The sequence below is a fragment of the Rhyacophila brunnea genome, unplaced genomic scaffold (genome assembly GCF_057557595.1).
Source record: "Rhyacophila brunnea isolate RB1 unplaced genomic scaffold, BYU_Rbru_1.0 scaffold_2, whole genome shotgun sequence".
In the NCBI taxonomy this organism is placed as follows: domain Eukaryota; kingdom Metazoa; phylum Arthropoda; class Insecta; order Trichoptera; family Rhyacophilidae; genus Rhyacophila; species Rhyacophila brunnea.
Genome location: NW_028232859.1, coordinates 50,846,070 through 50,870,392, shown reverse-complemented (window position 1 = coordinate 50,870,392; position 24,323 = coordinate 50,846,070). Strand labels below are relative to the sequence as shown.

General features: G+C 31.0%; 1 protein-coding gene across 8 annotated transcripts in view; it reads right to left on the bottom strand.

Annotated features, from left to right (window-relative positions):
* The window catches only part of grh (grainy head), a 562,310-nt gene extending 543,189 nt beyond the window's left edge, over positions 1 to 19,121 (bottom strand). For all 8 annotated transcript variants that reach the window (XM_085947266.1, XM_085947268.1, XM_085947267.1 and 5 more), the window contains exons 1-2: positions 18,878 to 19,121; positions 1,725 to 2,490 (exon numbers count right to left, since the gene is read on the bottom strand). In XM_085947266.1, the coding sequence (XP_085803392.1) occupies positions 1,725 to 2,290 (566 nt within the window). In that variant the 5' untranslated portion in view covers positions 2,291 to 2,490; positions 18,878 to 19,121. The remainder of the gene's footprint in view (positions 1 to 1,724; positions 2,491 to 18,877) is intronic.
* Between the last annotated feature and the right edge of the window lie 5,202 nt (positions 19,122 to 24,323).

Genomic DNA, 24,323 nt, shown 5'->3' with positions numbered 1-24,323 from the left:
CAATTTTTCATACAGGATATATAATATATATATATATATACATTTATATCTAAAATAGCCGCTAAAGATTTTAATATAAGTATTTGATATTTATGATTTGGTACAACTACGCGGTGCCTACTATTATGCACTGCTATTTCGAGAAATGATAACAACGGACAGTTTAATTTTATCGCAAATAATAAAATGTTTTTATTATTTATTAACGGAAGCTCATTTAATTCTAAAAAAAATTAAAATATATATGTGTTTTAGTTATTCGTGCGGCATATTAAATTTAAATGAGTGGGATTTAACAAAACGCTTTTCAGTTTAATAGCATTCCAAGTAAAAATCCTATTAAAACTTTAAAATTAATCATACGTGTTGTTTTTTTGCGTTAATCATAAATAATTTGAGCCAAAGCGTATTTTCCACTCGTAGATTTATGATAATATATTATTTAGTTGCATTAAATACCGTAATAACGTATAAGGCTATACCAGCGTGCAAAATAAATTAAATGTATCGTGGAATCATTATTTTTTTTAGCATCTATGCTCGACGTTTTGGGTACGGCGATGTTATGTTATGACATCATTCGAACCGACGTGCGTTGAGCGGAATCTGACAACATAAAGTGAAAAAGTGAATTTATAAATTCTCTTCAGCAATAGATTACAATTCCTTTTCACCGTAGGTATTATTTTTTTGTACAAATATTTCAGTTGAACAGTAAATTTAAAAAATACATATTATTACCCGCCTAACACAATGAGATGAATATACTCAGCAAACTTAATTATAAAAAAAAATCAACTGACATAAAAATAATAACAACTAAAAAAAACAAAATCTTCATGGCGATATAATAATTATTATGTTATCTTTGGATACATATAAATATTACGGTAGTGGCATACGAGCCGCAAAAATGGTTGATATCAACAAAAAACATGGCCTTATGTTAGCAAAGAGAAAAAATAATATTCTGACGATAGTGGTCGTAATTTTTCTGTATACGATTTCTTGTAGTGGCTGGTGTATGTCCACCATAGAATAACAAAATTAAGGAATGAGTTTTACATATTATTATATGTTTTAACATGGAACATGTTTTACTCATGATCTCCGACGCAAAAGCGTTACGAAAAATAGACGCGCAGCCCGCCCCGATTACTTAAGCGCGCCGATTATTTTCATTTTACGTTCAGTAGCCTACATTCTATGCGACGTATTGTTCGTCTGTTATTATTACTTCTTTAGTTTTATTGTAATTACATAATTTTGAGAAAAGTAAAATTGTTTGAATCCTTTGGATTCGGTTACTTTGACAAATAAATTTTCTTTCTAATTTGAACAACTATAATAATAATTATTTAATAATTATTAATAATTTTAACCGTCAGGGTTTACGTAAAAATTATCTGATTCTTTGTAAGACTTGTGAAAATGTTATATCGAAATTCATCCTCATACTAAAATATCTATCATGTTAATCCAATACTTTACATACTTATTTCATGGCGTATTTGTGCGACTCTTGTTTTTCATTCAGTACTTCCATTCAGTACTTCCAAATAACTTCACAGTCACGTCCAATAATTGGCATTATATATTTTTGTTATCATATTGTTTTATGTATTGACTCTAACAACGTCATTTGAAGAAGAGGTTGACTTGTTATGTAAACAATATAGTTCAAGAGTCAAAAAATCTAATAAATAATATAAGTAAAATCCTACCTTTGAATTCCGATGACTTGTCCCATATCATCCAGCATGTGGTCCGCCAGCACCAAAACCGTCGGCCCAGGCTGCCCGTGCTGCACCACGACGGAGACGTCCAGAGGACTCCCGAGGACGGCGCCTCCCGTGTGCCCGCTGATCATCTCCACGCGTTTCTGGTCCGGCGTCGTCGTGTAAATTACTGTCTGCTTTCCGTCTTCATAAATCAAATCAATCGGAGTCTTCTCGTCGATGGACCCCATATCTTGATCATACATATCCCCTGACAGCCCGCCGGACTTCTCTCCATCATACGTTAACATGTCACCAGGAGAATGCTGATACATTATGGCACCTTTGTCGTTTGAATACATCTCGGCTGGTATATTTTTATCGGTGTATATGACTTCTTGAGGATAGCCGTCGTTGGAATCCATCTCCACTTTGTGACAGTACGAGAAGTCGTGGACTGGCACCGGTGTCATGGTGGCCAGGACGGGTCTCGGGCTCTGCGGAGATTCCGGTGATCTCTCCACAGCGTTGTTTTCGTCTCCCCTATCCGAACCGCTTACGAGGGAAGCCATTTTCTTTTTTATTCGAAAAATTTTCGTATCTTTTTTTAAAGCTCTGTTTTATTGCACTATGGATTATGGAAATGGCGGGAATGAACTGTCGTTCGTTTGTAAGTTTTTTTGTGTTGTTTATGGCACTTCGTTGCAGTTTTAAAGCAGATGTCTGTTTTCTTAGCACTGTATTGTCTTTTAAAGTTTTTTTTGTGTCAATGCTGAAATAAAAATGAAACTATGCATTGAAGAATTTGTAATGTAAATAAAAATATAATCTTGACATATCTACACAACACCTAAATTTAATAATTTATTTGCATGTATATTTTTTTAATCAAAAATTAATAAGATAATAAACAATGTTCACAATTAGAAAATCTCATAAAATTCTATTTATAACTACATATTTATTCCTTGGAATGATAAAAATTGGTCTAATTTTCAAACGAGCATGTATTATAAAAATACACAAAAATTATTAAGACATTATGATTTAATTTTTAAATGATTACTTTTTTGTCTTGCGAAAATTAAAAATACAATTGTGCACGCAATACACAAATAAAAAGGTTGAAAACGTACATAAGTTGAACGATCCAATTTATCAAAACTCTACCAGTGTATATTACACAAACTTTTCGTAGTACAGTGAGCTTGTTTCATTTTAATCTATTATTACTAGCAAGAAAAAAATAAAACTACGGTTACTAAAGAATGAAACTCACCACCAAATGCCACTACCTCTTTCTTATTCAAATTGTATACAACCGTGAATACTAAAGGTAAATAAAATAAACCATTTCAATTTTATTTCTTACTAAATAAAGAAAAATGAAAATAGATGTTCTTTATAATATTAAATTCAATAAAGTCTAAATCCTGTACCTAAAACAATATTTTTTGAATATATTCAGTATTAAACACCAATAATTAATTAAATAATAACACAATCGACCGAGGGTACTTGATAGAATTTGAATTTACCTAAATTCGAATGGATTTAAGTTTTGTACTACCTATTCCATAAAAAAAAATCCATTTGGGTCATATTTGTCATGTATGTGGGCTTATTTGTGGATTTGTAATATTCAAAAAAGTAGCATGTAAGAATATTTGTTTAACTAATATAACCTTTATTGATATATCTAATTAGTTAACTCCATTAAATTCCCAATACGTTGCTACTACTACTACTACCTACTTTATTGTATTAATTTATTATATAAGTTAGAAGTAACTGTATTCGTTGTCAGTGTGTATTTACCTTTTGGTGAGTGCATATTATAGTGCCTGAAGATGCCAAAAGGCAAAACCTGGGTCGCAAAAAACGACTCAAATAAAATAGTACAAAACTTAATAACTGATTAAATATTTGTTAAATAGCTACCTGATACTGTTCCCTATATAGTGTGAGACTTTCTATTTGATAGTGAATTTAATACGATATATAATTATTATAAAATTATCATCTTATGTCCATATTAATAATACTCAACACGCGAGCAATGACAGCAAATGCTACAATCTACCGTTTTGAAAATCTTCTATCATCGAGTATTAAGTAGAAATAGTGCATTTAAAAATTGGGATTTAGCACAACAAAATAATATACCCCTTACAATTTTACATGTAAAAATTAAGTGTTAATTAATTAAATAATAATTTACAATTATTTATTATTTAACTATTTTATACAAAATGTGCTGATATAAATTGTTTGGGTTTCATTCACACACCACGATTTAAATTCGTTTTTACTTAGCCAACTTGAAAGATGACAAATTAAGTATATGTAATGCAGAATTAATATTCCTTCAGTGCAGTTTTACGAGCGCGTTGTGGTTGGCGTCTAGTCAATAATATGGAAATAGACAATCAAGCTCAAGGCGGTTTAATGACGCTTTCGCTAAGAAAGTAACTTCAGTCGTACAAGAGTGTGGTATTATGAAACATCAACACGCGAGACAAGACAAGCGACTTATGTTTTTTTTTTTCTACAGTCTAGCTTTTAACCTGCCTATGTCTTCACTCTTACATAATAAGCGGTAATCAACCGATTAATCATGATTTTGCTAAACACTACTTCAGACATATATAAAATTAATTACAGCTAATATTTTTAAAGATTCTCTTTGTATAAATATTAATAATTATTTTTATTTGAACACGCGGATAATTTTTGGTAGATATACTTGATAAAGTTAACTAAATAAATGAAACAGGTGTCGTATAAATTATTTATCATATGCGGTGAACACCAAGTGATAGATAGGTCTTAATAAATTAAAATGGGAAACTATTTTAACGGAGGTACGAGAATAGAAACGAAATTATTCGAGAATTTTTTTTGTTTAATAAATAATAGTACATTTGTGTATGGTTCAGAAATTATCTTTTTTTTTCGCTTTCACATAACGTAACGAAAATTTAGCACTCGAAATAAATTATTTTCGGAATCGAAACTATTAAAACGTGTTCGATTTTTTTGTTATACGTATACCCATAATGCGCTTCATTTTAAACAATAAGAAAAAAAAATTATATTAAATTTTCATATACATAATAAATTTTCCTCGACACCGAGCGATTGTCTGAAGGAATTCACGAACCGAAGCTGCGTTCTGGTTCGCTTTGGGTCCATTTTGAACCATTTTAAATACATAACTATCAAATACATCACATAAGACTCATTATAATCAATACAAGAAGATAAGCTTTTAATAATATTAATTAAAATAATTTCTTTTTTGAAATCTAGACTCTAGTAGACTAGTATAATATTATAATAAATCCTTAAAATTGGCAATTGAACCTATGTGCAACTATGTATTAAGCACCGGCTAGACGCTCATGCTTTACCACAAGCTTACCTGCGCAAACCGGTTTGTATCGGGAAGCCCGTGTGTATGGACGGGAAAATTGTAGCTCGCGAAAACCCAAAAACGATGTAAAGTGTTTTTTGCACAAACTATACCGGGCAGACAAGTCGCTGCCGTCTAGCCGATGCATTACCCACTGTGTGTCAAAGGAAGCCAATAGTAGAAATTATTTACTGGTAGAAATTTAAAACTTATTATTATTTCTACGTGTGGTATATAAAACCTTATTTATATTATTTTTAATATTTTTTAGTTCCAACCATTGGTTGACCACCTCACCTCATACGACGCATGCAAGAATATTACCTTGTCTGAGGTTATTGCAAAATAATAAAGATGGGACGTCGAACGTTGATTGATCGCTCTCAAGGTAACGAATTATTATTGCTGTCTAACAACTGTAAATAAATTATTGTTTTCATAAATTCTTCGTTGAAATAACTTCAAAGGTTAATAATAAAAAATATACCTTAGTCGACCATTTAAAACCTCCGATATCACAAGTTTGTCAAAATATTTTTCTTCTGTATCCGATATTCTATTTACTACCAAATTAAAATATAATTTATTATACAAACTTCATATAATATGTATTCCTCACATCGAAGCCATTTAAAAGACTTGATGATGACGACCTCCCCCCCCCCCCCACTATCTATTATTTTGATTAATCAAGTCATTGAGAGAAATATTTTAAAAAAATTGAAAGTCTATTTTAGTTTTTGTACTTATGTATATGTAACATACATGATTTTGAAAAAAGTAAGACACCCAACAGGAATCGAACCTGCATCTCTCGGGTTTCGCGCCCATGTACATAGACCACTGTGCTATAGGCGATATACTTCATTGCGACAAATTTTGGGCCCTTTTAATTATTTTGTAATTAACGTGTTAATTTGAATTTGAAAATCAATTAGCAAAAACACAATTTTGTGCGGCCCGTAAACATTGCGTTAATACTCTCTGAAGCGCTTTCCAAAATGATGTAAGTATGTAATATTATGTACCATATTTGTACTTTTATCCATTACAATTAAAAATTTCTTTTAGTTTTTAACAAAAGTTTAAATAATTTCATTTATATATGATGAAATATCTATAAATTCTACTATATATTAAATTCTAATGAATTAAAGTTTATTAATATTACTATATATTTAATTTCTTCAATACCAAGCATATTAAATTTAAAAAAAAATATAATCCAAAATACAAGTAGGAATACAAAGAATAATGAAATATTGGAACAATATTCACATTTTAACCGTAATGTGCAAGCACCCTATAATTATAATGTTGGCTCACGTTCTTCTGTACTTGTATCTAATTCCTTCGATGAAAATTTGTTTATTTTTTCAACAAACCTCTGTACAAAGTAACATAATTTTACTGTAACTGAACTTAGAATCAAGCTTAGGCACACCTTTTCTTTTGAATTAAATTTGGTTTAATTATAACAGGAAATGTATTCAAAAACATCTAATAATTAGTTATAAAATCATACTTATTACTTTAATTTAACAAAAAAATCTGAATTAGACCTGTGTATCCCACTAAAATATTCCAACGGTTAAATTAGCATATTTTATTAACCATACCTTTAAACAGGAATCTAAATTCAAAGTCAAATGCAGCGTAGAAAAAAAATAATAGACTGTATTAAATAAATTAAACATATAGACTAACTGAACAATATTGTAAATTTATTTCACTACATGTAACTAGTGTTTTCACTAATATTCTAATAAAAAAGCCTAGAAATAATAGATGAGACTGCAGAGAAAGCAAAAGTCTATTTATTCAAAATATAAGTTTTGTATTCTTTAGCTGTTTAGTTATATTATGTAGAAACAAAGTCTGGCCCTGAATTGGGAAGTATGGAGGAAATTCTTGGAGGAAGCTACGACCTGCTTTTGAGTTGTTAGGCCACTGATTGTAATGATGATGATGAAAAATTACTAAAGTAACTTAACAACATTAACCTGTGTATGAGAAAAATCTTTAAGTAACTTATAGTTCATTTTTCACTCCTGACTTTTTACTTTTTGTTACTATAGATTAATATTTTTTTTTTCAAAAAAATCTTTTCAATTTGATAATAGATATTATTTGTATATATAGTAAAAACAAAACGAATGTTCTACTTAAATAATTGTCTTTAATACTATTATTATTATTACCATGTTTGGCAAATATTTAAGATTAAAAATTTAACCATATACTTAGAGCAAAGTTTAAAAAATCGTTTTTCCAAGTGTTTATTTTTTTACTCACAAAATAAATAAATATTATACTTTGGTTTATTTTTGGTAATTACGTCTTGTAAATAGTTAACAACAGTTGGACAGCAGTTAAAATCAACAATATTGTAGTACTATTAATACTGAACAGTTTTAATTGTTAAACTGATAGTCATTTGAAAAAATAATAATTATGTATGTTAAATGTAGGTACTGACATCGCGTCATACCGACGCTCGCACTTTACCATCATAAGGCCGTCTGCAAATTCAATGACTAGTCTGCCTTACTCGGCGTTGTGGTTGAAAAACCTTTAAAAACCAGTTGGGGCGTTTTCATAATACATATTCTAATAACCAGTTGCCCTGGCCTGCACAGGTGGAACGGTACGACAGGAACGGGAAATTCGATAAAGAACCATTCACTCAGATCGTGTTATGACTTGTTCGCTTGCTTATGATTGATGTCTCTCATTTGTTTTGTTTACTCGACCAATTTACATTTGGGCCCATCTCTACTTATTTTGTTCGATTCATTCAACTCAAGCCTTTTTTGTTCGATTGAAATTCAATTATCTATGAACGCGAGTTGACTCTTTAACACGCATTGTATGAAGTTATTATATTGTTTTGAATTATTAATGTTATACGTACCCACACATCAATAAAAAATACTGGATCTTCAAAGCAATTCAATCAAACTACATATAGGCCCATCTTCACTAATTTTGTTTGATTCATTCAAATCAAATCTTATTTATTTTTAAATTTCATTCTTCATTATACTCGTTCTTGCAGGTGATTTAATGAACGTATAATAATACAAAATTAATTAAAATACAGTATTAATGATTCATACAATTTACCAAGAATTATGAGTGTCATGATTTACTTGGAAGGACAATATCTACTGATTTTCTTTAAATATTATATTAAAACAAGGACGATTGCCTTTAAGGTGATTTGTGCAAAGTTTACAAATAAACAGTACACTTATATAAAATTGTAATAATATACATCAATGTAATTTGAGGTCAAGTGCTAGTATAATAATATTAAGTATATTGTATTATATACAAAGAAACTACAATTTTCTTTTTCCGTAATATAAATTTATTGAAAATACTATTATTGTGGGAATCGAAAAACTAATATTATTGCATATATATTTCATTGATACACGAACAAAAATCCTTTGCACTTAAATCTCAAATATGTTTTTTCGAATAGCACTCGATTAGTTGACAAATTCAAGTAGTCAAATGTTCAATTTGCTTCTCAGAATACAAAAAAGTTATAAAAATAAAAAATCTAATTCCTCATCAAAAGTGAGATACGCCGGTGATATTTGTCTCTAAAGGTCTACTAGCATTCATAGGTATCGTTATATGGAAAATTGGTGATGTTATAAAATGATTATATTGTATTTATGAGATCAGTTAATAAATCCTTCTTACTGTAAGCATCCAATCCTGTTAATATTAAATTATATACTTACTTCATAATCTTTTAAATAATGGTTTTACATTTATAATTTGTAATATAAATAAGTAAGTATACAAGTAAAACATACTCTGCTTGATAAATTCGAGTTGTTTGAAGCATTGTGATAAAAATGCTGTATTTAACACATAATGATATTAAAAGTCACGTAAATTTTGTATTTTCAACTAACAGTGCGACACAGATCTTCACAATATTTTCCGATAAAAAAGTCTGACGTTTTTTTGATCTGGTCACATCACATCCGCGATCACAATAGGCAAGGCCGTCTGAGTCTACCTATTATTACAATGAATAAAAATGGAAAACAAAATTTCTCGTGAGTCACAAAATTATTATGAATCTCTCTACCAACTGAGTGTGTCTCATATGATGCAAGATGGTAAACTTTGCAGACATTGCGGTAAAATGTCAATGATCTTTCTTGCATAAATGAGCAATTTTTTCACAATTTCCAGCATTATCATAACTATAATATTTTGACATTATTTTTTTTATTTAGACTGTTAATTCCTTAACCTTACTAGTAACTACTTACAACATAATATAAGACATTTAATTAACTTCAGAATTCAAAAAATAAAATTTGAATTGTAACATTAATATCTAATATGAGACGGTTCTCGTGGTGCAGTGCGTAAGGCGTTGGCCTTCCGACCGAGAGCTCTGGGTTTGATTCCCGGTGAGGACGCAATATTTATGTGTTTTTCTCAAAGCCTGGGTGTTTGTGATTGTTCAAAATGACTAACAATCACCTTGTACAAAAGAACAAGGATATGGTTATTAATAATTCTGAATACATATAATATGAAATAATGTAGTTTATAATACAGTAGGTATCTATGTAATATCTATAGATGCAGAATTGAAATAAAAATATATACGTATTGGTCACATCCTGAAAGAAAGTATCAATTGAGTATCATTTAGACTTTAGAGTAGCAACTTGCACGTATTATATTCATATTAATTAGCCACTAGGACTAGAGGTTCCATTTTTTTATTTCATTCATTATAAAAAAAAGTATTTATTTTTATACAAGGAAATGTATTAATACTGATAGTATATACCAATGCCTGATTTTAAAATACTAATGCTTAACATACGATGTTAATTTTATTTTTACTCTATTTAGCAGCTTTACAATTATGTGCTAACCTATCTACTATTTTTTTTTAAGTAAATTGTGATGAAAATAGGTAATTACTAACTTAATATAATATACCTATATATTTTAAATTGACCATAAAAATGGTCACAATCTTCTATATATTATGAATATGATATACAAAAATATATATTAACAAAAATACATTTGAGATACATATAAGTATTTAATGGGAAACGGTTATGTAATAGAAATATTTTAGATTATTTAATTAATTTAATTTTTTATTTAAATTTACTTAACAATTTTTACAAGGTTATGCGTTACTTGAAAATAATCAATGATATATCAATCAATCGGTTTGCTAGATCCATATTATAAGAGGCAGAAATTTAACATCGAATTGGTGTTTGTATGAATCAAACTTTTAACCGGTTAGAATCGTCAGTTTTGTTTACCAGCTGTAGTGAAAAAATGAAACGTGAAATACCCGTTTTTTGACGCCGCCCGAACGATAGATTCTGGTTTTGTTATGTTTTGAATTGAACCACGTGGGGTAGGGCAAGAAATCAGGGAGGGTATATTCTGAAAGGATACACGCTTTCAAGGGCTATTTAATCGAGCAAAACACCTAACCACGAACTCACCTGTTGGGTCTACATTTATCTAGAATCTAAATCTATTCGGGGTGAATAGTGAATAATAATAACAATAGTTCTTTGAGTTAAAAAAATGAAACATAATATTGTAAAAAAGTTTTTTTGTACTGTAAAAGTGTAAATGATGATAATATGTGTTAATTATTATATACCACTACATGAAAATTATATATTATTTTTGAATGAAAATAACAATATAACTTAGTTTCCATCAACGGTTAATAAAAAAATGTCTCTCTAAAAACTACTTAATAAATGAAATAATATGATAACATTCAGCTAAAATAATTGACAACTAACAACAGTTAAGTATTTTTTTACTCCCTTAAAGGGATTTAAAAACCACTAACAGAATCGTAACCTCTAAATTCATAGATTGGAAATTTGAATCTTGTGAATTGATCAAATTCACAACTTTTTTTTACAAATGTATTTAGTTTTTTTGTATGGACAAAATATATTATTTACATGGCTGGTAGCCATTTATCAAGTATTGAAAAACTCTTAAGGATGTAATCAAAAATGTGTTAAATAACTAGATTTCTCTTCGTGAGTTTTTTTTAGTTATAGGGAATATTTTTATATATTTTTGCCGTATTTCAAGAATTAATACTACTGAGCTTATAAAATATATCGTTACCTCAATACTACAACTATATAACTTTGATTTGGTCATTGTTGAGAAAATTAAATTTAAACTTTACTTGATTAACTAATCTATACTCTAATTATTATTTAAAATAAAAATGGAAAATTATTGTGCTTCTTTAATTGGGAACAATTAAACAATGTTCAATTGTATGAAAAACTATTGTAGATATATTATATTATTTATTTAATGCATTTATGGTTTTAATATTATCTAATATTTTCAAACACAAAATTAATACAGCTCCCATTAACTTCTGATTTACCTAGTTTTATCATTTTGTAGAGAAAGAAATGTAGAATTATATTATTAAATAGTTATCTAAAAATATTGAAAATCAAGTTATCCAGTTGTATTATTGAGGAGACGATATTATATAAACGTATACTAGGATGTGAGAATAATAAATTTTCTTAATATTATGTTGTTAAAATAATTTCAAATTGTTTGCATAACCTTAACATTAAAAACTGCGGACCAGAAAATATTATTATAATATTTTACAAATAAAATTGAAATAATAATTCCAATGGTGCTTAATTTGCATGCTGTACGACGTAAGTAATTTATGATAATAAGTCGTAATTTGCACAATATTATTATTATAACGACATGCAAGTAATAATTATACCAACTCGTAGTTTCACACAAATACAGACAAAAAGAATTCTCACGATTTTTTGTTTATTATGTTTCAACATTTATTATACAACATTGCCACGAATGCTCATCATTCGAACGATTCTTTATCATTATTTTATATTGGCCCTTGAAACATATTATAGGTATTTTTTAATATAAGACGATACTTTTTAAAGTGTAAACATTTTTACTCATGCTACAGGTTATATACCATCATTATATATATATTTATCTACACTTACCAGTGGCGAAGGGTGGAGGTAGGTTGTTAAGATTCGACATAAATAGTGCACACTTAACTTTGTCAGTCACACTTATTTGTTTTCATTGAACTAATAATGCAATTTGCAGATGGTGCTGATTAGTTTTGAAATTCAATTAATCCTTGTAGGTATGATATAGGCGATCCGACGCTTTTTAGTCATACTTATTTGTTTTTGGTTAATTAAGAATATATATTACAGATGGTTTTGGTATATTTTTTTTTAATTAATTAAGACCTGCCTTTGCCAAACCATAATCGATTAAATATATTCTTCTATCTATTAAATATCTAAAATGATATATGGTTTAATGGCTTTACATTTAGATATTTTATAGATAAACAAATATTTTTTTACTGTTATCTACTATGACTGCTTAATGCAGGGTTTAATTAAGTTTTGAGCATCAACGAACACTATCTAGACATCGTAGTCTTAGTTCAATGAAAACCAATACGTTTGACTGACAAAGATTAATATGCATTATTTATATCAGATCTTACAGCTTACATCCACTCTTCGCCACTGATACATATAGTTAAATTATTATTATATTTAGCAGTTATCAAGATGTCAAAAAGTAAGTTAAAAACTTCCGGTAATAGAAGCATAGTCTCAAGTGATTACTGACAGTTACGTAAGGCTTCTAGCAGACATCGGGCAGTGGATCACTTGTCTGGCACTTCCCTTTATTGACCGGGTTATAGCAAACCGTGGGAATATTTCCAAGGAACCGACTGAAGCGTGAAGCAGTGATCGCCAACAGTCCGACCCATCTCGACTCAGAATCGTGCACCGCAAAACCGCAACACATTGTACGAGAAAATAAAACCAGAGGTATTTTTAATGGTCATTGGACAAATGTTCTTCCATTGATTCTATGGCTGTTGTGGTAAAATAAACGTCTATCTATAAATTCACTTTTTTTATAATGATCGTCTTTGTGGAATTTTCGACCATCATTGGTGACCACGGATTTGGTAAAATAAATTTAGATACTCCTTCAAACCATCAAAAATGTTGTCTTAAACTCAAATTATTGCAGGAATTTTCTCAATAGATTCAAATATAAGTATAATAGCACGCATGGTCAGGTTCAATTCTGTGGCTGGGAAAAAAAATCACATTGCTATTTTAATATATTCTATTTTGATACAGTGCAATGATTTAATGGGTAAGAATGGTTAGATAAATTAACAGCCAAAACTATTATTAATCAATTTTAATATAATTTCCACTACGTGAAGCCTATATGCCTCGCTTATTATAAAAAGGAAATTTCCTTTTTTACTTAAGCAATTAGTAGAACACTTACTTTAAGACTGTTCTTTTATATTTTAAATAAATACCTATTCAGTATTTTTACTTCTTGTTCATTTTTCAAATCATTTTTTAATATTAAAAGTTAATTTTGCCATTATTCCATTGTTTTTAAAGATCTATGATCTATGATAGATGTACATATTGCTAATTTAATTACAAATAAAAATATATCCGTTCTGAAAAAATGCATTTAAGATAAAATAAACAAAAATAACTAATGATTTTAGTAATAAAACAATAGTGTCCTACCTTATACTAGGTACTGATCAGGATGCTAAAGGCTCGATGTCCAAAACAATAGCCCTACGATTAGACAAGACAACCGGTCATCCAGCATGTTGCATATTATGCTCAAACCAGAAAGAAACCAGTCGAGATTTTGTAACTGTTAAAAAACCTCGACTAGGTCGCAAGGATGGGGCGCCGGAGTCATATGGTGGTTCAGCAGGCTGGAATCCTCTAAACCGGTTGGCATGGCAACTAAACCTGCACCGAACGGGATGCGCCTGTATCAAAATAACAACAACAATAATATTGTTATTATTAAGAAAAACAGACCATCGCGAAATGAGCTGGGTCCGAAAAAAAATACCGATTTATAATCGGATTTACGAAGGGTGATGGATGATTTTAAAAAAATCGTCGCAATTTATTTTTTGTTAACACCTAAAAATGTTTTCAATATTGAAACATATTTTTCTACTACATCTACCATTTCGTGGCTGATGATACAATATGTAAATATTTTGTATTTTTTTAATATTTTAAAAATCAGACGGCATAAAGATTTCTATTGGTATGTATATCTTATGTACTTACACTAGGTAGATACTTAATAAATAAGGTTTTATTATTTATATCGAAATATAATTTTATTATTTGATTACTTTCTTATATAATATACTTAGCAATAAGCATAGAATATATTATTTTATTTAAGCATTTTACATTATATAACTATACCTTCAAGTATTGTTTTTATTGCATCTTCATACTGATATAATAATATAATAACTAGACAATAAAAAATGCACGCATTAAAACAAGCATTTTTTTTTAAATGTAAAATAAGATATAAGTAGAATGACTCATCTTTTTTTAATAATACAATACATTATGAGGTTTTTTTTTATTCAATATTATTAAGCTATTGGTGGTGGTGGTGCCCTTGACCTTCGGTTTTGCTCGTGAAAATGTACTTAAATACGTCACTGTACCTCGATAATTTGCTATCGTGATGTAATATTATTTTTGAGCGCTATGATATTTTTTTTACTGATCGTACACGTCATATCAGCCCACGTATCTATATTATAACACACATTTTCATATTAGTCTGAAGTTGAAGTATTGGAATGATATCACGTTTACATACAACAACAATTTGATACATAAGTTTTTTTTACCAATGACGATTTTATTTTATTCGATAAACTATTAAATTGTATATAATGTATTTGTTTAGGAAGTAATATTCATAATATGCTTTATGTTTATCATTTTAGAAATAACAGCGTAATATCATTTTTAGGAACCACTGTTTCAAAATGACAATTGAAAACAAGAGGCAAATTAGTAATTTTCATATTGAAAACAACGGTTAATTAGATAATGAAAATAATCATGGAAACCTTTATTTCTTTTCTAAGATATACATTTTGTTATTTAGTAATCCTTCTAGTTTTCTTTTAAGTACTTTTTTTTAATGCTCAAAACAAACTTACGTTTCTGTACCTGCAAATATGTTATTCTTTTGCATTAAAGACACTATGAGTGACGGCTATTTGTCAATAATTTATAGAGGATAAAAAATGTAGCACATATATACTGCAGCATTCGTTTTAAGACCCACCCTTATCACATTATGTTTATCACCCACGATGGCCGCGCGGCTTAAGCGTTGGACTATCACGCCGTGGATCTCAGGTTCGAATCCTGGGTCTGGCAAGTACACATATTGTTTTTCAATTTGTGTGTGAGTCAGGGTATGGACCTAATAGGTTGAGCAAGTGGCTGACATCCATTTCTCGTAAAAACAAAATCTGTTAATACAAACCTCTACTCTATGGAGGCCCATATGATCCTATTAAGATCGGACATGGTCGAGAAAAAAAAATTATGTAGCAATATCTTAATTTCATCAAAGATGGACCTACCGTAGTTAGCCTCTCACGTATATTAAAAAAAACATATATATATATTTATATATAAGAGAATTATTCTTTTGTATGTACCTACTAACTTTTGATTACTGACTTCATTTGAAAACATAATAAAAAATACATTTGCATAATACTTGAATGCCAACTAATAATAAAATACGATACAACAATTTCAAGTAATTAAAATATGCAGCCAAAAGTTAAAGAAATAACAATCATAAATAACATACTTATTATAATTTGAAATGATATTCGTTGTATAAGAAGTTACGTTGATCTTGCCAATACAAAAAGGCGTAAGGGACGTTATGGCAAAATTAATTCATATACAGCGTTCAACTATTTACAATAATATATAGCTTGGTGATCTTTGTGGTTTAATGTGTAAGGTACTATCAAGTGGCATCTCATATCGGAGGTTCCGCGTTCGATTCCGGTGAGATATATACAGTAATATTGTGTGATAATCTGAAGCCTGGTTGTTTCTGTTACAGTTTCACTATTGTAACTACCAGTGACGTTCCGTGGGGGTAGGCAGATTAAGCGTCGCTTGGGGGCGGCAGTTACTCGAAGGGCGGCAAATCGAGGAGAATCATTTGGTATATATAGAAATAGCTACCTAAACTGAGTACATAATAACGAAAATAACTTTCCTTTAAAAAAATCAGTTCACAAAATGCATTAATGAGCATAAAGGGTTGTAATTTTTTTGTCAGGTTCGCGATGTCTAGTTTACTTCCGTTGCCTTTCGACGTTTCGGTGACCAGAAATGACACGAACACGGATGATAAAAATATTGTATACAAAAATTGGGCGGCATTTTGTCTAGGGACATCACTGGTAACTACTACTACTACTACACTAGTACAATTAGACTTCGTACCCTGTTGTATTGTTAACAATGGAATAAATAATGTCATCCTCAGTATCTCAAAAGGACATCAGCAAGAAGTATCTCGTAATGAACATACAATTATTTTTTGGTACTTTAGCTAAAGTATTTTACAAAGCTATTAACCTAGTCACTAGTGGATACACAACTTTATACAATAAAAAAGGTTGTAAACATCTGACAAGAACAAATAAAAATTATAATCCGTATTGCAATGTTCAGTTTAAAGTACATACGTACAATATGTATTTATAAGATGAACATTGGCGAGAGAAAAAAAACATATTGACAACGCAGTTTGAAAATTGACCCTAATTACAATGCAGACAGGGTTCATTTTTGCCTCACTTAGATAATATATAAGTATGTACGAGTATTCATCTGCTTATTAGGAAAGAATGAAAATATTATGGGATGTTTCTGGTAGACCAAAATTTTGGTATTATTTTATATTTGCATAATTAATGTACTACGTTCAAATAATACCGACGTCAATAGACGAATAAAATTACTATTTCAGATTGTTATCGTGTAATGGTGGCAATAGTGTCTTACGCCCTTTTGGCTCAGTTAACTTGTTGTGATAAATGCTTAATGTAAGTTAGGTGCTCTTTTATTAGTTTCGATATTATTAAAATTCAAAATAATTCGGATGGTGATTTTTCCGACGACTTTTTGAATGTCAAACAAACAGCGAGTCGTCAATTAACCTTCTGCGGTGTTTCCCATTCGGCAATAATCGTAAATTACAACCAATTTCAATGGCGGTTTCAAAATAACGCGATGCACGATCTACAAGTGTTTTTTTTTACGAAATATTTTCCTCATCTCGGCAAAAAGAATCGAATAATTCGATAAAATATTCTCCACCAAGATTGCGCCTCAACGTATGTATATTAGAATATTGTATCAGAATCTTTTGGGTAGATAAGACTTCACCAATATTATATTCTATAAAATAAAAACCCGATTACGAAAATAAATATTGCTTTCTTTATAATACACCTAATTAAATAATTATTATTTCTTTTAATTTATTTGAAAATTTGTCTTGTGTATTAATATTGTGGCGATGTGACTGCATTGTGTATATATCATTCATACGAACTTTGACCTGAGAATGTATTGCATCATCGCTAAAATGAATGCACACGTTTTTTTGTGAAGAAGAATTCCGGTTTTTTGTAGTAGGAAGGAAGTGTGCTGCTGTGAACAAAAGCTGCTCGGTGGGCAGCAGACATAACAACGAAACGCAGACGGCCGGTAAAAAAAGAAACCTGTCTTCGCTCAAAGCAGGTCTACGAAAATCTATGCAGTTGTAATTACGCTATATCGAATTTGCGAATCAAGTTTACCCCACTTTTATCTGCTGCGATGGGACCCACCTGTGGATGCCGACTCTTCTCGCGTGTACCGCAGCAAAGCGGTTTACGTGAGTACCACGCCCGCGAGTGGGTTCACCGCAGTGATGCTGTTTTCAAATCCTGTTTAGTCGGTTATGTTTTATGAGTTATGTAGTGCGTCTGTCAAATCGCATCGACTCGTTTCTCAGAAGCGGAAAAATTTCGCGCCTCGGCGGTCCAGCGCGTGGCGGCGACGAACACTCGGCCATCAACGGCCTTCGCAAATCGAGCAAAGTCAACGCAGGCCGGAATGTGTTTTGTTTTTGTGGGACCGTGTGAGAAAAATATGATACGCCATAAACTTTTCACGCAAAAAAAAACAGCGAGATAATGCGCGAATGTGAGTGGAGTTCTGAACAATTACTGACTCTGAATATCTACCTATAAAGTGCACGTAAAGATGCCAGCAAACTTAGCATCATCTTGTCCGTACAATAATATATACCTACATTCCTGTGAACATTGTTTCTTATCTTTTCGGTGATTGAGTATAATAGTGGTTTTATATAGTGATAGAACTGTCAGATACACATGCGTAACAATAAATTATTGAATAATAATCACCTGGTTTTACATAATCAGGTTATGTAAATTTCTCAGTGGTCTAAAAATATAGTCAAGTGTTCAGAAATATACATGCAAACATCTTATAAAATCAAATAGGTACATACTGCCAAAGTAATAAACTAGATTTTGAATATTATTCAAGTGAAAGTAAAAAATATACCAAACAAACATTTCATTTTCATTTAAAAGTTAAGCAAGTAGCTATTGAAACTACGTTTCATAAAATATTAACTGATTTAATGCAAAATTTAACCTTTGTTCCTTCGTTTAAACAAAATACCATACAGGTGTAAGATGATTGCATCGATTTACCTGTCAAAATGTGAACAGACGCGACAGGGTCGCGGAGACTTCTGTCTGCTGAAATCGAGTCTTTTCTCAGTAAAATGTTTCACTTAGATCCTGATCCAGGGTTTGAGCATCGCACTGTTTAATCTTAGAAGCGTATCACGCACTTTTCCCGGTAGAACACGGTTGCTATGGCGACGGCGGCGTCGCGCCCCCAGACGCCTGTCAGACGGTTCACTGCGCGCTCCGTGCGCGGCTGGCGCTATCTGCCGCGCGCGCGCGAACTGCACAAACTCGCCCCTCACTCGAAACACACTGCGCTATTTTCGTCTCCTTCTGTCACACCACTGAACATTGAAACGGCCAATTGCACGTACGTCGAAGGAGCGTTGACCCTCCGTCGAAGTCGGCCTTCTTTTTCTCGCATGGACCGAGGTGAGACGATCCTCCCGCGGAACGTATGTCGCGGACGAAATTTCGTCTCGTCTGCCGAAGATGCCGGAGTCTGGACGGGACCGAAAGTTGTTGGTTCGCGAGGCTCCCGCTCGTTTGTGAAGTTTCAAAATTGTATTTTATCACAGCCGACGGATAGAAAATGCGATAAACCGCCGCGCGGGCGCGGTTTGTCATCGATAACGAACCTTTTACCAGAGTCTGGAGGCCGGACTGAGTGCGAGTCGCGGCCGTACGGTGGAGCGACCGAGAGATGCTGCGCGCGCATTCGGAGGCGGCGGGAAGGAGTCGCCGGGTGAAAAAAAAACGACGCGAAATAAAAACGGCGACTGGCTAAAAGGAGGAGTGGAGGTCCAGACTGCGCCCGCGGCCTCGCCCGGTGCCCCCACAGCCCGCCGTGCACGCACTTTCCGAGAGGAACGTCCCTCAGATATTAGCGCACGCATCAATCTCACAGCCGACAGTTTTCTTTGAAATATTAATTAATATACTTACATGCAATTATAATTACATAAAAAAATACCTCTACCGAGCGCTGCACATGCACAGCAAAAGTGTCTGCAATGTTTTTATTCTTCAGGTTTCAAGCTTTACCATGCGTTTAATAAAAATATTCAACGCACGGTTAAAAGCGAAACCCGGCGATTGACAAAATTATATTGTAATTTGTTATTGCTGTTGCCAAATAAATTATTGTTATTTAGTCAATGTTTGCAAGTTGAGAAATAGTACCATCATTAATTGATCGCTTACAAAATCGACCAATTATGCGAACTAATGGCACCCATTCGAAGATTTTCGGTGGAGAGTGCGTTTCATTTGATGACGTCAACTGGATAAGCGAATGGACTGGTAGGTCGCAATAGATGAATAGATTAAAAATTTGACGATGTGTAATTATTATTAACGAAAAACTTCTCGTGTTGTATCGCTTATGCTATTTTGTATTCTTCATATTAACATTTTTTGTTGAAGCATTATTCAAATTAGTGTAAAACGAGTTATATTGATGTAATTAATTTCAGTAATATTCCATTTTTTATTGTATAATAAAGGTATTGTTATTATTAAATACATTTAATGCATTGAATATCATTAAATAAAAAATGCTATGTGGAGTTTACATGCAAAATAAATGTTATACGCAAAATACAAAACTACAATAAAGCGGTGAATAACAAAATAAATTATTGATTAAATTAATATTATAATCTCAGTATTATATAATATAATATAAAATACATAATATGTATTTTTTAATAGATAATTTAGGTAAACACTTCTCGTTTAAGTTGTTATGTAGGTATCATAAAATGTGTAGTTTGCATGGTAAAGTTTCAAATCAAAACCATGGCAATACAGTCACGAGTGCTATCGACCATACGCTAATTGAAGAAAAATTACAAAAAACCCAAGGGTTTATTGTATTCCTTGAAAAGCGAGAGTTGACGGTCTATCTGACTAAAAGATGCAACTGTGCTATAAATAAGCTAGCCTAAGAAGACTGCAAGTATTTTTGTAAGGAACATAAAATTAATACAATAGATAAAGTGACGTATGACTGTGAAAAAATTTTTTTTTGTGATAAGCAAAAAACTAAGATAACTAAGATAAAAAAAATGTATTAAATTGCATGTTTTAATATTTAAAAAATATACATATTATTATGAAATAGCAGTGCTTGAATAATGCGCCACAATACGAATGCACAGTAAAAATACTAGGTATAATAAAGTATATTATATTGAAGTGCAATAACCAATAAAATACGTAGGTACAGACCATTTATCAATGGTACAGACCTACAAACTTATCTAAAGAATAGCCACAGTCGAAAACTACCCAATCAAGACTCGCAACTGGACAGAATCTGACATTCGAATGACGTTTTCAAAATGGCGTCCATATGGTAGTTCGTAGTTCCATTTTTGACCGTTCTCTAGTAAAGTTTGTAGGACTGTAGTTATTGCTAATGACATGATATAAGAAACAATAGTATAAAAAAAGTTATACAGATGAGTAAACGCTTAAGACATATGTAATAAAAAATCATTATGAGCGTAACCTAGGTAGTTAACACATTTAAAATAATTTAATAATATAACCACGATGGTAGTATTAAATAGTCTATTCACAAGATAGGCAATATCATGAAACATTCTGCGATGGGTTACTTTAAAGATCTCAGAGTTACGAGTGACATTGAAATAACATGGAATATCCGTTGTGTTAAAATAAATCCATATCTTATTAATTATGGTGTTACAAATTACATATAAATAGATAATCAAATAAATGCGAAAGCATTTACAGAATGACATTTTTGTCTTGTCTTGTCGTTTTTCGCGAAATTCGCATTACCTTTCCGATTCACATAATACGTAGATATATTATAATGATTTTACTAGCACCTGTACGTGAAACATGAGACTATTTACATAAGTTTATAGTTTTAAAAGACACGACAAATTAACATTTTTACATATATTATGCTTTATTTTATTCTGTACCTATCTCATACTACAAAATCACCTTATATTTATATATTATACGTCTATATTTTTTCTTTTGAAATTGTTATATGGTTATAGGATCACCACCCAAGCTATTTATTGTATTTGTGCTTATTTGATTATATGAGTATTAATGATAATATATTTTTTCGTAAAATTTGAGTAGAAATAGAAAGTTGAATGCAATTTGTATAGTTAAATTTTTCGTTCAGTGCTTGTTAATTATATCTTGTGTGGTTTCAGGCTTCTTAGTGGTGCTCCTTGGAAGGCAGTGTCGTCGAGTTGGAGACGCGAAGGAGAAACCAGCGACGCACATTCTGTGCCAGAATAGATTACGAAGCCGACTTCTTATAAAACCTTTATCAAAAGGCGCCTCATAATAAATAATGATAAAAACCAATTATTTCATAATTTAATATAATTACATAGTACTGGAAACCAAAAGTCACTAAGTACCTATTAAATAACATCATTTTGAGATAATTTTCATTGAAAGTTTAAATGAGGACGAAAATTGAATTTTTCAATCTTTTTTTGTTAGAACGTTTACCATAATATGAACTGTTTAAGTTATTGCCATTTGAACTAATATATTTTACTGAATCGAATGGCATAGGAATTTAACTTTTTACCTGAATGGACGATATTAAGTTTTTTTTTGCATCCGTCGATATCACTTAATTAATATATTATCTTCTTCTTATTTATACAGTTCGTTTCAAGCGTCAGCTTCTTGACTATGATAGATTATTAAATTTCTCGAAAGTATGTTCTATTATGTGTTACGTAAAATGGCTCCTTAACCAAGTAAACTCAGTCAAAAGTTTTGAACCATGTATTGCAAGACAGGGATATTATTAAAAATATTATATAATATACATTATACTCCATATTCGTCACGCTCTCTCTATTCTATCTTCCACAATAGTTAAAAGGATTTTACACCTAGAGAAATAAATAAAAATAGGTTAACAATTAAAAATCATGAATGTTAAAATTAACAAATATATACTTCGATAAATGATACAATTTCATTTCCACCGAGTACCTCGCTAGCTCGTTTAAAAGTTGTAATTCACCTTAGTTCGTTTTCTAATAAAAAAAATAGTTCGGTCAAAAATTATTACAATATTATATTATTAGAATAGTGTTCTTAAAATTATTCTTTATATACGGACGCCAATGAAGCACTCTCACGTGCTCTTCGGCCATCGCTGTGTAAAGTGTATAGGCGCATACACACTCCATATACATACTGAGTCACAGGCTGTTCATCAAATACTTTAGGAAAAATTCCTAATATTAAACTTTTATGGATTCATTTTATAGAAATCAGATAAAAATTATAAGTTTTTCACATTACTTAGTTTTTACTGAATACAAAATCTTTGTCATTTTTTAAGTTATCGCAAAAAAAATCTATTCGTAGTTATACACTCTCAATTAATAATAATTACACATGATGGCTTAGTGCGTAGATTGCCCGCTTAAATATGAAGCCATGGGTCATGGGTTTGAACCCGCGACTGGTCAAAAAATACTGTTTTTTTCAGTCCAATGGATTATGCAAATGGCTGATAACCACTCTTCGTAAAATAATGATTTAAAACAACCCCCATTTTGTGGAGCCCCATATACTTCGTTTATGATCGAACATACTAATTTATTCGTATTTTCAAGTTAATATGCGATTGTTGTCATCTAAGTGTGCCTTTGCTTATAATGCCTAGCAATCAACAAAGTAGTGCTTATTGCTTAAAGACACAGTTTCTATGACATTAAAGACCGCATAGTTATATGAATGCATAACGAGTATGGAGGGTTACATGTAAATTGTACATAACATATTTCACCGTAGCACAGTTCGCCGTGAGCTTTCTTATCGGAAAGAGCTGACTGTATACCTACTATACAGTATCAAATTTTATTAGATTCAATATTGACATTAACATAATCATTGCTGACCTTTTATTACCACATTTAAATAACACGTTAATTATATCTAATGGCCAAGTTCTCCAAACGCGCCTGTCGTGGTGTTAGCACTAAATGAGTTAATTCAATTTTCATAGCTGATTTTAGCGAAATTCATGAATTCAAGAATGAAAACCTAACCTAATTTAACTTAACTTAACAAATAATCCAGTACATCGACTATTTTCAAAATTTGTTTAATGCTGGCTTCCTGTAAAGTGTAAACCGACAAGAACCGTGTTTGACATGAATTTAATGTTAGTACTATATACGACCCAAAGAGGTTGGACGGTCTTTAATATACGGCCATATATTACCGATACAACATATCACGGTGAAGTGTGATACGGCGAACTGTATACGTACAAGTTTCCGGACACGAGTATGGAGATATGGTGGGTGGTGAAGGAGAAATCAAGTATGCATTACAGTGCTGCCTCTAATGATACCGTTCCTGGCCTTCATAAAAAAATATGAAAGAAGTACATACTAAAATATAATTGTGTGTATCGTAAACTATACAACAATCT